The following is a 12,397-nucleotide window of genomic DNA, read 5'->3' on the forward strand; positions in this document are numbered from 1 at the left end:
TCCTATCTTTCCTTCAGCTGTCTCCAGAGCAACCTGGGATTTCGGCTCATGGTCCAAACCACCTCTGGAAGAGCTCTTTCACCAGGGTGTTGTTACAGACAGTCACAAAACAGGGAGATGCCTATGGAAATCTTCTGGATGGGCTTCCAGCTATGGCAACAGGTAAAGCAGCTCTCCATCCATCCATCCATCCATCCATCCATCCATCCATCCATCCATCCATCCATCCATCCATCCATCCATCCATCCATCCTCCACAAGGACAATGAGATGCTGCTCCTGCCATCTTCCTGCTCTGTCCATGCTTTTTTGTAGCAAATGCTCAGGGATCTGGGGCTTGCCCAGAGCTCAAACACAACCACCTTCAGGCTGCCACATCACATACCTGGCTCCAAGAGCAGGAGCAAAGCTTAACAAGCAAAATCGCTTCAAATTATGCCCAGCATCATACAAATACTGAAGAAATTTTTACATGGCTGGTGCAAAAAGGGGCATTTTCAGCCATTTTCTGTTTTCTAGCCAGGGATCCCCATATTTCAGCCTCTCCTCTTCACAATGTGTCCATGACAGGTGCCCAGCCAGGGACCAGGGGCAGACAGCATCCCTGCCAGGGCAGGGCACAGGCACTGGAGGACACTTGGCTCAGAGAAGAGCTTTGCCCATTAGAAAACACGGCCATTAGGAGCCTGGTCACCAGTGGAGCATTCTGTTTACATTTACAGCAGTCCAACACAGTCCCACTGGCTGTGAGGATCACTTTGGAGTGCATTTGTAAACGGCTCTCACTACTGGAATCCCATTTAGCTTTTATAGCCTCTTCAGCCATACTAACACACCGATCTCCACAGAATAGCGATGGGAAGAGCAGAGTCATCACACTATTTACTGAAGCTAATCAATATATAAAGGCTGAAGATTTATTGCACTGAAGACAGCCTGTCTGCATGGCTAGAAAATGCATTTAAAGTCCTTTTCATTTTGTTCCTTTGGCCTCTGGTTCTTCTCCAGAAACATCTGCCTTGCACACCCATCTTTCTTTCCTCCTCAAATGGTGATATCTGCAGACACCTGAGAGAATCCCCTTCCCCAAACACCTATCCTGAGTATTCAGTGGGAATATAAAACACAAACCCACAAGTTTAAGAGCACTGCACCTTCCTTTCCAGCCATGTTTCATGACTGTTTTGGCATCTCCCATCTGAGTGAGTAGCCTGGAAAATTCTGGCCTGTTTTGAAGAAGGTCTATTTGCCAGGCACAAGGACAAGCTGTGCTGTCCTGTTCCACTCAAGAGGGAACAGTTAGACCCACGCTTATTTTTATTTATATTTGTACAATTTCTTTTAATACATATAAATACAAGACCTTTGTAAGTGCCCTGCAAAGCCCAAAGCATTTCTGACCTGCTGTGTTTTGGGGTGACCACCCACGGTGCTGAGACACCACCAGAGATTCACAACTGGAGAGCCACAGCTGGGGAGCACACTGAGCTGCACCACCAAACTCATCCTCTGGTTTCATCCTGGCTCATGTTTTGGGGAGCAGCAGCCTGGTAGGCAACAGCCATGAGGCTTAGTGCTCCTGAAGCACTGATGGTAATTAAACAATCAACATCTGGTAAGCAGACACGTTGTTTTGGCCACTGAATCAGCTGTATGGCCCCAGCGTAATAGAAGCATAGAATGGTTTGGGTTGGAAGGGACCCTTAAGCCATCCTTCACCATGGGCAGAGATGCCACCCACTAAACCAGGCTGCTCCAAGCTCCATCCAACCTGGCCTTGAACACTTCCATGCATGGATCATCTGCCATTTCTCTGGGCACTTGTCCCAGTGCCTCACTATCCTCCTAATACTGCAGTGAGGTCTGCTCTTCCCCTTTTGCCAGTTTATCTCAAAATCACACTAAGCTTTTATGCTTTGGTATGAAAGAAAGAGGAAGAGACAAATATATTCCGATGTACAGGGAGATTTCTATTGTTGCCTGGACATCAAACAGCACCCAATTAGTCCTGCAAGGATCTGACCCACAAATTATGAAAATAAATGCCTCTGAAGCTTTGATCTCTTGTATTTCTATAGCATGCTACAGCAGTTATTAGACACATTTTATTAGGCTCAAGCTGTGAGATCTTTTCCTCAGCAAAGGCTCTACCACCTCCAATCCATCCTAAAGTCACCATCCAGCAGATTCAGGGCATGATCCCAAACAGTCACTTCTGTCATGCACTGAACACATGACTCAGCTGGCAGTAGGCTTTTTCCTGCTGAGTTTCAAAATCAGGAGAAAAGGGAATTTTTAAAAGGAAGGGGAGGGGAAACTGTCAGCCATGTAAATTTTTTACTTTTCTTGTTAGCTTATAAAGAAATATGCACGTGAGGCAATATCCCTGGCTTTTAAAGAGAGCTGCTTTCGGAACCATTTGCTGTTCTGAAAGCAACACTTTCTGCACCCTGAAATGCCACTGTGCTGGAGGGAACAAGCAAAATCTGTAACAAAAGGTTGTGTGCAGTGTGAGGCTGAAAACCACACGTGCACTCAGGCAAGCAGAAACACCCACCCTCGCTGCAGCAGGAGCCTCAGAACCAGGAGGATGTTGAGCTTGCACTGCTCAGGCTTTGCTCAGAGGAGCAGCTCACTGCTCACAGCAGCACAAATAGGTGCCTGCCACAGGGTAGGGCTGTTTTCACCAGACTGCAACCATAGGAAGGACGGGACAGTGTCACCTGCACAGGTGGCTCCTCACTGACTGGCAGTGGATGCTGTTTGCACAAAGCCATGAATATCTGACAAGGCTCCTGTGGCAGAGCAGAGCAAAGGGAACACTTTCTGCTGGCCAGGGTAACTCAGTTTCTGAGTGTGGGGCAGGACAGGCTGCTGGCTCCCTTGGATGGAAGCAGGAGCTGCTATCCAGCCTGGCCATTCCAGTGCTGCCTGTCTGATTGCCATCATTTATTACCAACACACAACCTTGAACTTCTGGCAAGCACTGCAGCAAAGCAGCACTGAAAAGTGACATTCTGGATCAAAGGGAAATGTTTTCTGATTGGCCATTACAAAATAAAAATCAAGCGTGCAGAAAGATAGAACTGAGTGCCAACTAAAGTTCTTATCAGTGCTTTCCAACCTTGGTGGCTTTTCCTCTCCTTTCTCTAATGAGCCATTGCAGGAGCTCCCCAGGGCTGGGGGCTGATGTGCTGGGCATCCTCATCCCAGGGCAGGAAGGGGATGCTCAGCCCTTTGCAGGGCTCATCCACAAACAGCCATGGAGGAGGAGCACAGGGAGAGGGGGAGTATCCGTTTCCCAAGGACCGCGTTCCTTGGCCACAGCTCCTTTAGAAATCATAAACAATTTACATGGAAAACATCAAATCTCACTTACATAAATTGTCTTTCTGTGCCCAGAGCAGACTGGCCATCACTTTCAATGTGGAGCCACAGTGCAAAGTGACAAAACCGGACAGAGGAAGGGGGCTGGGGAGAAGGAAATTAAAGCTGCTGGCTTTCTAAGCGGGAAACACACCCTCTCACCCAATGGAGCTAAAAAATGACTTAGGCTTGTGGGTTTTAACCTGCATCCCGCTTTAATGGCTGTGTGAAAGGTAGCAAAGAAGGCACCTGAGCATCAGCAAACAGAAAGGCTCTACACCTGCAGGGTAGTCAGGGCCAAAAAGGCCACCAGCAGGGAGAAAGGATCAGCCAAATCCTGGGAGAGCAGATGCAGGTCAGTCCTTCACTCCATCAGGCTCCTGGTCTTTTCTGTAGTTTGCAGCAAGGGAAAACAATGTGTGTGCTCCCCTGGCAGCCAGCTGCCTTCAGGTGGAAGGTCCTGAACCCTCAACCATCCTCCACACCCCAAGGCACAAGAGCTTTTGCCAAAGGTATTTCTCCACACCATGTACCCTTTTGGCTGCTGGTAGCTTTCCCTGGGGAAGCACGGGACATCTAGCAGGATTCTGCCCCTTTACAGATGAGGCATGAAGAATTGAGACAGGGATCAATAGCCTGTCCTTGGCCTGCAGGTCAGAGCCACAGAACCCCCACTGGTGTCTGTAATTGCCCTTGCCAGGGGTGAGGGTGCATCAGGAGGAGTCAGGAAGGGGGTGCAGGGAGCAGCTCAGAGCCTGAGCCCAGGAGCTCTCCCCTGACCTGGCCTCACACGAATTATGATTTCCAAGGACACCTCTCCCACAGCTGGGTGATTCATCCATGGGGATTCACACACAGATCAAATGGAAACTCATCCCTCACCTCATACAGGCTGTACCACTACAGCTACAAGCCTGGCATATAAAAAACTACCTTCAGGTAGCAAGGTTAAAAACCTCCTCTAACTCCTCCTTGTCACATGCATTAAAAACAGACCCTTTATTTTAAATATGCACACCAGCCAAATGCTCTTTGTTGCTTCAAGGCTTGATTCAACAAAGTGCTTGTGCTCAAACTTCAGCCCGCTCAAGCATACATTTTGCCATAAATTCACTCCAAATTATTAATTTTTATGGCTGCCCAGCAAAAGAACATCAGTGAGAACAGAGAATTCTCCATGCCCTCAAACACACCATACACTGCTGTGCTGTGGAAGAACTGCAAAGATAAGGAAGACCAGTGCTGAAGAGTAACAGCAGAAGAGCAGCAGCTGGGCTGCACAACTCCAAAGGGCAGAGAAAAGAACACAATCAACCCCAGAGAAAGATGTGACAGAAGACAGACCCTTTTCCATGGTAACTTTGCATGAGCACACACAAGAACATGCACAGGTGCACAGAGGATACATTTGCACCAACGGCTCAAGGAATGGAGTTGGACATTGCCATCCCTTTGGGAAGATTTAAATTAGAGGAACGATTTGGATTAGATGTTAGGAATAAATTATTTTCTCAGAGGGTAGAAATGCACTGCAACATAAAACCCAGAGGAGCTGTGGATGCCTCATCCCTGGAATTGTTCAAGGCCAGACCGGACAGTGCTTGGAGCAGCCTGGGCTAAGGGAAGGGGTTTAAAACTAAATGAGCTCTGAGGTCACTTCAAACCCAAACCATTCCGTGATTCTGTGATTCAGGACCAGTATTCTGCTGCAGTTTTATGGTTTAGAACTCAAAGGACTCCAAAACAGACAAAGCACATGGATGCTGTCATGCTCCATAGCTTACATGTGCACTGAATGACACTGGAAGAGGACAGATTAAGTTCCTGATGGAATACTCTTGAGAGTGTCTTTCCTCAGGAACTGTGAATATATATTTTCATTTGTTGAACATCTGCCCCAAATTTTGCAAAGTTATTTGCAAAATAAATGTTAAACTATTTTAATTTTAAATTAGATATTAATTTGCAAAGTTATTTGCAAATATAGCATTATCATGTAAAATACAGCAAAATAAGCTTTTCATGTCTTTTTTCTTTTACTCTCTAGAAGTCATCTCCAGTCAAGTTTGTTCCTCTTTCTATTTAGGAAGGTGACCTTTCCAAAAGCTGCCCAAATTCTGTTGAGCTACAGAATTTTTTTTTAAATGTGCTGGAAGAAGAAACCTAAAATAATGTTGCCAGAGTAATGCTCCTGAGTGGTGGCTTGCAGTGCTTATCCCACAATAGAGCTTCTCCTAAATCTTTAATGATGCTGAAATATGCCATAAACTGACAAAGTTCTAGAAACAGGACAATGCCAGAATGCTTGAGTTTTGTGGGTTTTTAACATGTCAGCTTTTATCTTCATTGACAGTGATCAACTAATGCAAACAAAGGGCCACTGAAACTTCACTTCTACACAAAGCAGGCTAAAGGAAGAGTAGTGACATTTTTGGGTTTCATCCAATTCTTCCCAGCAACAGCTAATACTCACCGGCTCCTTAAATTCTTTGCTGTCTCCCCTCCAAGCCTGAGCATTAAAGGCCAGGCTTTTTCAAAACAATAAACGATTTTAGGATACAGTTTCCAAAGAGTGCACGGTCAGCACTTTGCTGAAGCAAACAACAAAAGCCTGGCGTTCGTTAATGAGCTCAAAACAAAAGCAACGTCCAGGTACATGAAGAAAACAATTGCTTCTTCCCCAAAAGGCTCTTTTTAAACTCCCTGCCTTGCAGGAAACCCCCAGCCCAGCTGCACATCCCAGCTGAGCCTGGTGCCCTCTGCCCAGGGCGAGCCCCTGCCTGCAAGACGAGCAGCAGCTGTGAGCAGGGGGATTGCTGGCCCCAAGCCAGACCCAGCCCAGGGGTTATCAGCTCCCTGGGAAAGGTTTTTCCTCCCTGAGATCTTTTGTAACTCCCACACACCTTGCAAAGCAACTGGGATGAATCCAGCTGTGGCAGCTACTGCAGAAGAGCCCAGCACCACTGCTCTGAGAGCATCAGCCAGAGGCCCAGCCCTGCAGATGGATGCAGCACGGGAAAAGCTACTGACCTGAATATTTGAGAAGGATCAAGGCCACTGCCTTCAGCAAGAGATGACAGGCTCTTGCATTTGCTGAGATGAAAAAAGGGGGGGAAAAACCACCGAACCCAGCCCCATCTTTCTGCTCTCTCCTTTTGGGATGAGCTGTGCATTTCCCACCACAGACCATGGCCCACTGCATCCCTTCTCACACTTTTTCATTTTATTGCAAAAATCTGCTTCTCCAACATGCCTGTCAACAGCCTGTGTGAATCCCCATGTTAATCATTATTCTGTTAATAACACTGCCAGGTCATCTGGCTATTAAACATGCTGAGTGGACTAGCAAAAATATCACCTTGCCCATACAAAAGAACATTATAATGTAGTTTATCTCTTGTCAGTATAATATGCAGTGCTACCTGTTTGCTGGCCTCATTGTTTTAAATTACATTTTTCTGCAACATTAACGATCCCCATTACCAGCACCACCACTGGAAGATCTGTGTTTTGAGAATCCTCCCTATCCTGGCACACACAGGGGCACTCCTGGGTACCAGGGCAATGAGCATGGTGCCCAGTGATGGATAGAAGCACGTCACAGGGAAGGCAGGAGCCAACCCCAAGTGCACCAGGCCGTGCATTTTAATCAGAATTCAGTGCTTTGTTCCTGCCCAGCCTCCAGCACATCAAGCAGATGCACTGCTGCACTGGAGCCCGACTGCGTGGCCAAAATAAACTCCACAGCGTGGCAAAAACCAGAACTCCTGCCACCTCCTATGTCACCTTCCAGCCCAGATCTGTAAATCCCACCCCACAAGCCCGTGGGCAGTGGCAAACTGAACTGAATGATGGTGTGCAGGGTTCTGCTAGCGCTCAGCCTCCAAGAGCCATCCTGCAGATACAGCTCCCTTCCCTGGGACAGCAGGAGGCAAGCCAAAGCAAGGCACTGGGCAAGCTGGCAGCCCACCTTTCTCACACACATTTGCCTGTGGCTCATCTCAGCTTCCTGGAACATTTCAGTGACTCAAACTCACAGAGATAAAGTGTCCTGAGCGCTTCCTTTCCCCGCTGCTGGGAACAAATCGCCAGGTTTTTGAGTCACTACCTGCTCCCAGCATTTCACAGAGGCACCTCTCACCCCTTTAAACACACAGGCGGGTCAAGAGCAACATTTCCTCCACCCAGACCCTTCCACAAACCCACTGCAATGTGACACCTCTTTTCTAATACATAAAAATTTTGCAAGGCTTGGGGAATTACTCCTCCCTGCCATGTTTTGTGCTCAGGCAGCAAATTTACTATCGATTTCTGATTCAGACCCCACGGAATGATTCACGCCTCGTGCCCTAAATCTGCTGAATTTACGACCTCTAACAATTATTCTAAGTGCTGGAGGAGCTCAGTTTAGAAGGAGATCTATTCCTTGGCAAATTAAGCTCCTATTCTTGTCTGGCTTGCAAACCACCACATCCCTCATCATTTACAGGAAAGTGCCAGAGCAGGTCTGTCCCCATGAGAGGGGGCAGAGGGCTGAGTGGCGGCAGCAGCTCCGTGCTGGCAGAGTGGACACTGCTGGGCAGAGAGCAGGGTTTTGCTGTCCCACCCTGGTGACAGTCAGGGTTTTGCTGTCCCACCCTGGTGACAGTCAGGGTTTTTAGGTCCCCCTTGTCTCCGGTTACCCTGAAATGCCAGCACTGCTTTGCTCATCAGCCAGGCGCTGCTGCTGCTGCGTCTCAGGGGGAGGGAGGCAATATACATTTCCTCCTAAAGCGAAAACAAAACCCCGACTGTGGCTGCTGTGCATTGCTATTAAAAAGCCACAAACAGGACGGGGAAAAAGAAAAAAAAAAAAAAAAAAAAAAAAAAAAAAACAAAAAACCTAAGCACGTGTGGATATGGTTTTAAAAAGACATTATATCCTAGTTCAAATACACTTCCCAGCACAGATGTTAAACAAAAAATTAAAATTTAAAAAAAAAAAACAACCAAAAGGTGGGGAAGAAGGGGAGGGCTCCCTCTCTCCCAAATTATACTGTTCTCCTGGATTAACTCCACCAGCTTACCAGCTTCAGCAACCTTCCTCCCAAGGCACCTTCCACCTAAGAGGGGAAACCAGCTCCAAGTCTGTTTTTAAGGCAGATGGTTCCCCCATTCCAGTCTCATCTACACTGTGTATTGCTGAGCAATCATTTACACTATTAATCAACCAGAAACTCACCAGAAAGAAAGTAGGGCAAGTGAATAAAGATAGACTTCTCTTTTTTTTTCCCTTGCACTGAAGCAAATAATATTTCTAAAAATACACTTGTTCAAGTGTTCAGCAGATTCTGCTTGATTTTATTTGCCTATGCAGCGGGCTGTGTGGAGCAGCCTGGCTGCTGCCTCCCGCATAAATGCTGTTTCTCTCAATGACTCCCCATGCTCGTTTCCATCGAGCCGTTCTTACGGCCAGAAAGACGGGGAAAAGGAAGAAAGTTACAAGAGAAATGGACCGGGGGGGACATCAGGCCACAGCCCACGCCGAGGCTGACACGTCTGACGAGGCTGACATTTCAAGGGTACATGCTGGGCTTCATTTTCCGGGGGTGCGAGGAGGAGGCAGCGCGAAGGGACACAGCGGGAGAGGGATGGAGAGAAGGGATGGAGAGAAGGGATGGAGAGAAGGGATGGAGAGAAGGGATGGAGAGAAGGGATGGAGAGAAGGGATGGAGAGAAGGGATGGAGAGAGGCTGCGGGGCCGGGGCGGGGAAAGCGGAATCTGGGGCTGAGCTCCGCACCCCGGCGGTGCTCGGCCCCGCCATCCCTGCGTGTCCGCCTGCCCACGGTGAGGGGATCGGAGCGCGGGGGTGTCCGGGTGGGACCGGCCCCGCTCCCCGCCGCGGGGACCCGCCCGGCCGCCCGCACCCGCGTCCCCACGGCGCTGCGCGGGTGCGCGCACACGGACACGCACACACGGACACGCACACACCTGCGGGGCGGGCACACTCACACACACACAGACATACACACAGACACACACATGTGCGGATGCGCACACGCGCGGATACGCGCACACATGTGCGGATGCACACACGTGTGGATGCGCGCACACGAGCGCGCGGCGGCGGGCGCGCACATGCACGCGCACACGGTTATCTTACCCGCATTTACATACGTGCAGGCGCACATTGCACACACACACAGACACACATACCGAGCCCCGCGGACCCCCAGCCCCATCTCCCCGCCACCGGGAGAAGGATGGATGCATGCATGCATGCATGCATAGGTGGATGGATGGATAGATGGATGGATGGATGGATAGATGGATGGATGGATGGATGGGAGGGGTGCCGCTCCCGCATGTCTCCCGGCCATCCCCGGCCCTGCGCCTCACCCGCAGCGCCGAGAGGTCTATCTCGTCCAGGCTCCGCGCCGGGGAGTCGCTCGCCATATTTCCGCCGCCGGCCAGGCGGCCCCGCCGCCACCGACCGGGCAGTGGCGGCCGCCGCGGCGCTGGCGCTATTTAACGCCTCTCCTCATGCGGGGCGCCGGGAAGGAGAAGCCGCCGCCGCCGCCCCTGTCCTTCCGCCCGCAGCGCGGCTGCCTAGGGGCGGCCAGGCAGGCAGGGCTCGCCGCGGGCTGCGCCGGGATGGCGGCGGCGGCGGCGCATCGCCGCGCCCGCCCCGCACCGCGCCCGCACGGCCCCGCGCCGCCCCTGTCTGTCACCGCGGGGGCGGCGCCCGACCCGCCGCCAGGGGGCGGCGCCGCGCGGGGGCGGGCAGAGCCCCCTCAGGGGCGGGCGGGGGCTGCGCCGGCACCGCGGCTGCGACCAGCGAGGGCACGGAGGGGGACGCGGCGTGTGGGGCGGCCGCACCCGCGGAGGGAACGGGCGCCGGGACCCGCCGGGGTGCACAAACGGGCTCGTTCAGCCCGCAGATCCTCCCGAGACAGAAAGGTCCCGGAATCCGGGCTGGGGCTGGGCGGAAAGGCGCAGGGCTCCAGGCCGCGTGGATTCCCTCACGCAAGGAGCCCGGCAGCGGTGCCCGTCAGGTGCGGTGGGAAAACTGCCGAGTTTCAGGTGCTGAACCCGAATCCTGCAGGCAGGAGATGGGAGCACCAAGGCCGGAGGAACCTGCTTGGTGTTCCTCGGGATGCTCAGGGAGATTCGGCCCTTCTGCAGCTGGATCCAGATGTCACAGCTGGCTTTGCTGACCGGTTGTCGACCTGTTCCCTCGGCATTTGGGAGCCATCCCAGCCCTACCAACTCCCAGGCTGATCCTCAGTAGGGATAAGGGATGGATGCTGTGTTTGGAATTGGCCAAACCGCCTCCCAAGCCAGCAATAGCTAGGTAGAGTCAGCTTTTAGTTTTCCTTATTTCCCCTTTTCGGATGTGGTTCCTGCCAAACCAGGTGCCGTATATAAATATATATGTATAAAAAAATCTGTTGCCTTTGAGAGAGCCGTATGGAAGCTGTACTTACAACATCAACTTGTGTCAGGAGCTTACAATATGCAGATCTGGGAAGCGGAAACCCTACACATGAGTCAACTGGCAGGCGGATGGGATTTTCTTACACTCTCTGATTGGAGATGTGCTCCAAAATGTAATAATAAATGGTATTACAAACGGCCGTGCAGTTGTGGGGAGGCTGCTGATGTGGGAGGTGCAGCCTCACCAGGCAGGACTGAGGCACACGGATGGACCAAGGGCCAGAAGGAGCTGCTGAAACCTCCCTAGAAACAGCAGGGTTGGTGCTGCCGCTGCCCTCGGCTCTCCCCGGGGACTGCATCTCTGCCTTATCACGTACGAATCCCGATTGCAGCGCTGGCTGTGTCTGTTCCAGCCTGCAGGGCTGCGAGGGCGCAGCAGAATGTGATTTTTTTGGGTAATGAACTGCCCAAGTGGCAGGTAGCGGGAGTCGCACGGGGCTGCACATCACCCGCAGTGACGGCAGCCTGCCTGGATTTAACCCCTTTTCCCGAGCTGCACATCATCCCTCCTTAATATCGTGCACAGTCAATAGCCCTCACTCACATATAAAGAAACAAATTTTATCAAAATGCTAAATTCAACAAAGTCCCCAAGCTTTGGTGATGTTTTTCTAGACCAGATGTTGTCTGTGTCTGTTCCAGCCCAGGGTTTGCAATGTTGCGCTTGTAGTTGGGGAGCTGGAAGCAAAACTGCCTGGAAACTGGTAACAAACCAATGCGAGACTTCCTCCTGCTGTCTTTGTTCTCAGGCAGAGAAGGGAGGAACAAACAGGATGAGAGAGGATGCTGGCTTGCTCTAATGTACTTTCCATCCAAGAATACACAGGATTATTTGTGAAAAACATAAGGATTAATATATGCATATATATATCTATGTATGTCTAATCCTGCAAATAGACAGATTGCCCTGATCCTCAGCACGAGTGCCAAGTCCCAAGCTAAGCTGTGATTTAATTATGATTTATCCACTGCCTATAGAGATGGGGAAAATGTAGAGGATCCTCCTGTTATCGCTGAAATAAGAAATGCATAAAATGATGGAGGGAAGTGACAGGGAAATCCCAGAGAGGGCTGCTGTTTCCAGGCTGCTGCTTTCCAGGAGCAAATTCAGAGCCTTGGAGGGGAGATGAGCACCCGGTGACCTCTGGAGATGCCAGGGGTGCTATGTGGGCTGTACCCAGCCAGGCTACAGGAAAAGCTTAAACTGAGCAGTCATTTTTTGCAGGAAGCTTTTTCCATTAAAAAATTGTTTCCAATATGTTATTCTTTTAGTTATACATTTACCTATCTATCTGTGTCTCTATGTACACTGGTTTTTTTTTCTGCATCTAAACAAACCTTGCAGTTACAGTCACCATGACTCAAAACAAAGTACTCAGTTGAACTGGCTCAAAATATTTTGCCGTGAGTCATTTCAGCACAAGATTGAGTTCCCACCTGGCAGGTGCCCCCTGGGCATGGCAGCCAGAGCCTGCTGTGCCACAGCAGCTCCAGCCAGCCCTGGCACAGCTATGGCTGAGGTGCAGCACGGGCAGGGCACCACCAGGCCAAATA

The 12,397-nt window shown here is 50.6% G+C and overlaps 1 protein-coding gene across 5 annotated transcripts in view; it reads right to left on the reverse strand.

Annotated features, from left to right (window-relative positions):
* The window catches only part of TNIK (TRAF2 and NCK interacting kinase), a 146,778-nt gene extending 136,820 nt beyond the window's left edge, over positions 1-9,958 (reverse strand). For all 5 annotated transcript variants that reach the window (XM_059479752.1, XM_059479754.1, XM_059479753.1 and 2 more), the window contains exon 1: positions 9,746-9,958. In XM_059479752.1, the coding sequence (XP_059335735.1) occupies positions 9,746-9,802 (57 nt within the window). In that variant the 5' untranslated portion in view covers positions 9,803-9,958. The remainder of the gene's footprint in view (positions 1-9,745) is intronic.
* Positions 9,959-12,397: the final 2,439 nt, after the last annotated feature.

Source organism: Ammospiza nelsoni, chromosome 10 (assembly GCF_027579445.1).
Source record: "Ammospiza nelsoni isolate bAmmNel1 chromosome 10, bAmmNel1.pri, whole genome shotgun sequence".
Lineage (NCBI taxonomy): Eukaryota > Metazoa > Chordata > Aves > Passeriformes > Passerellidae > Ammospiza > Ammospiza nelsoni.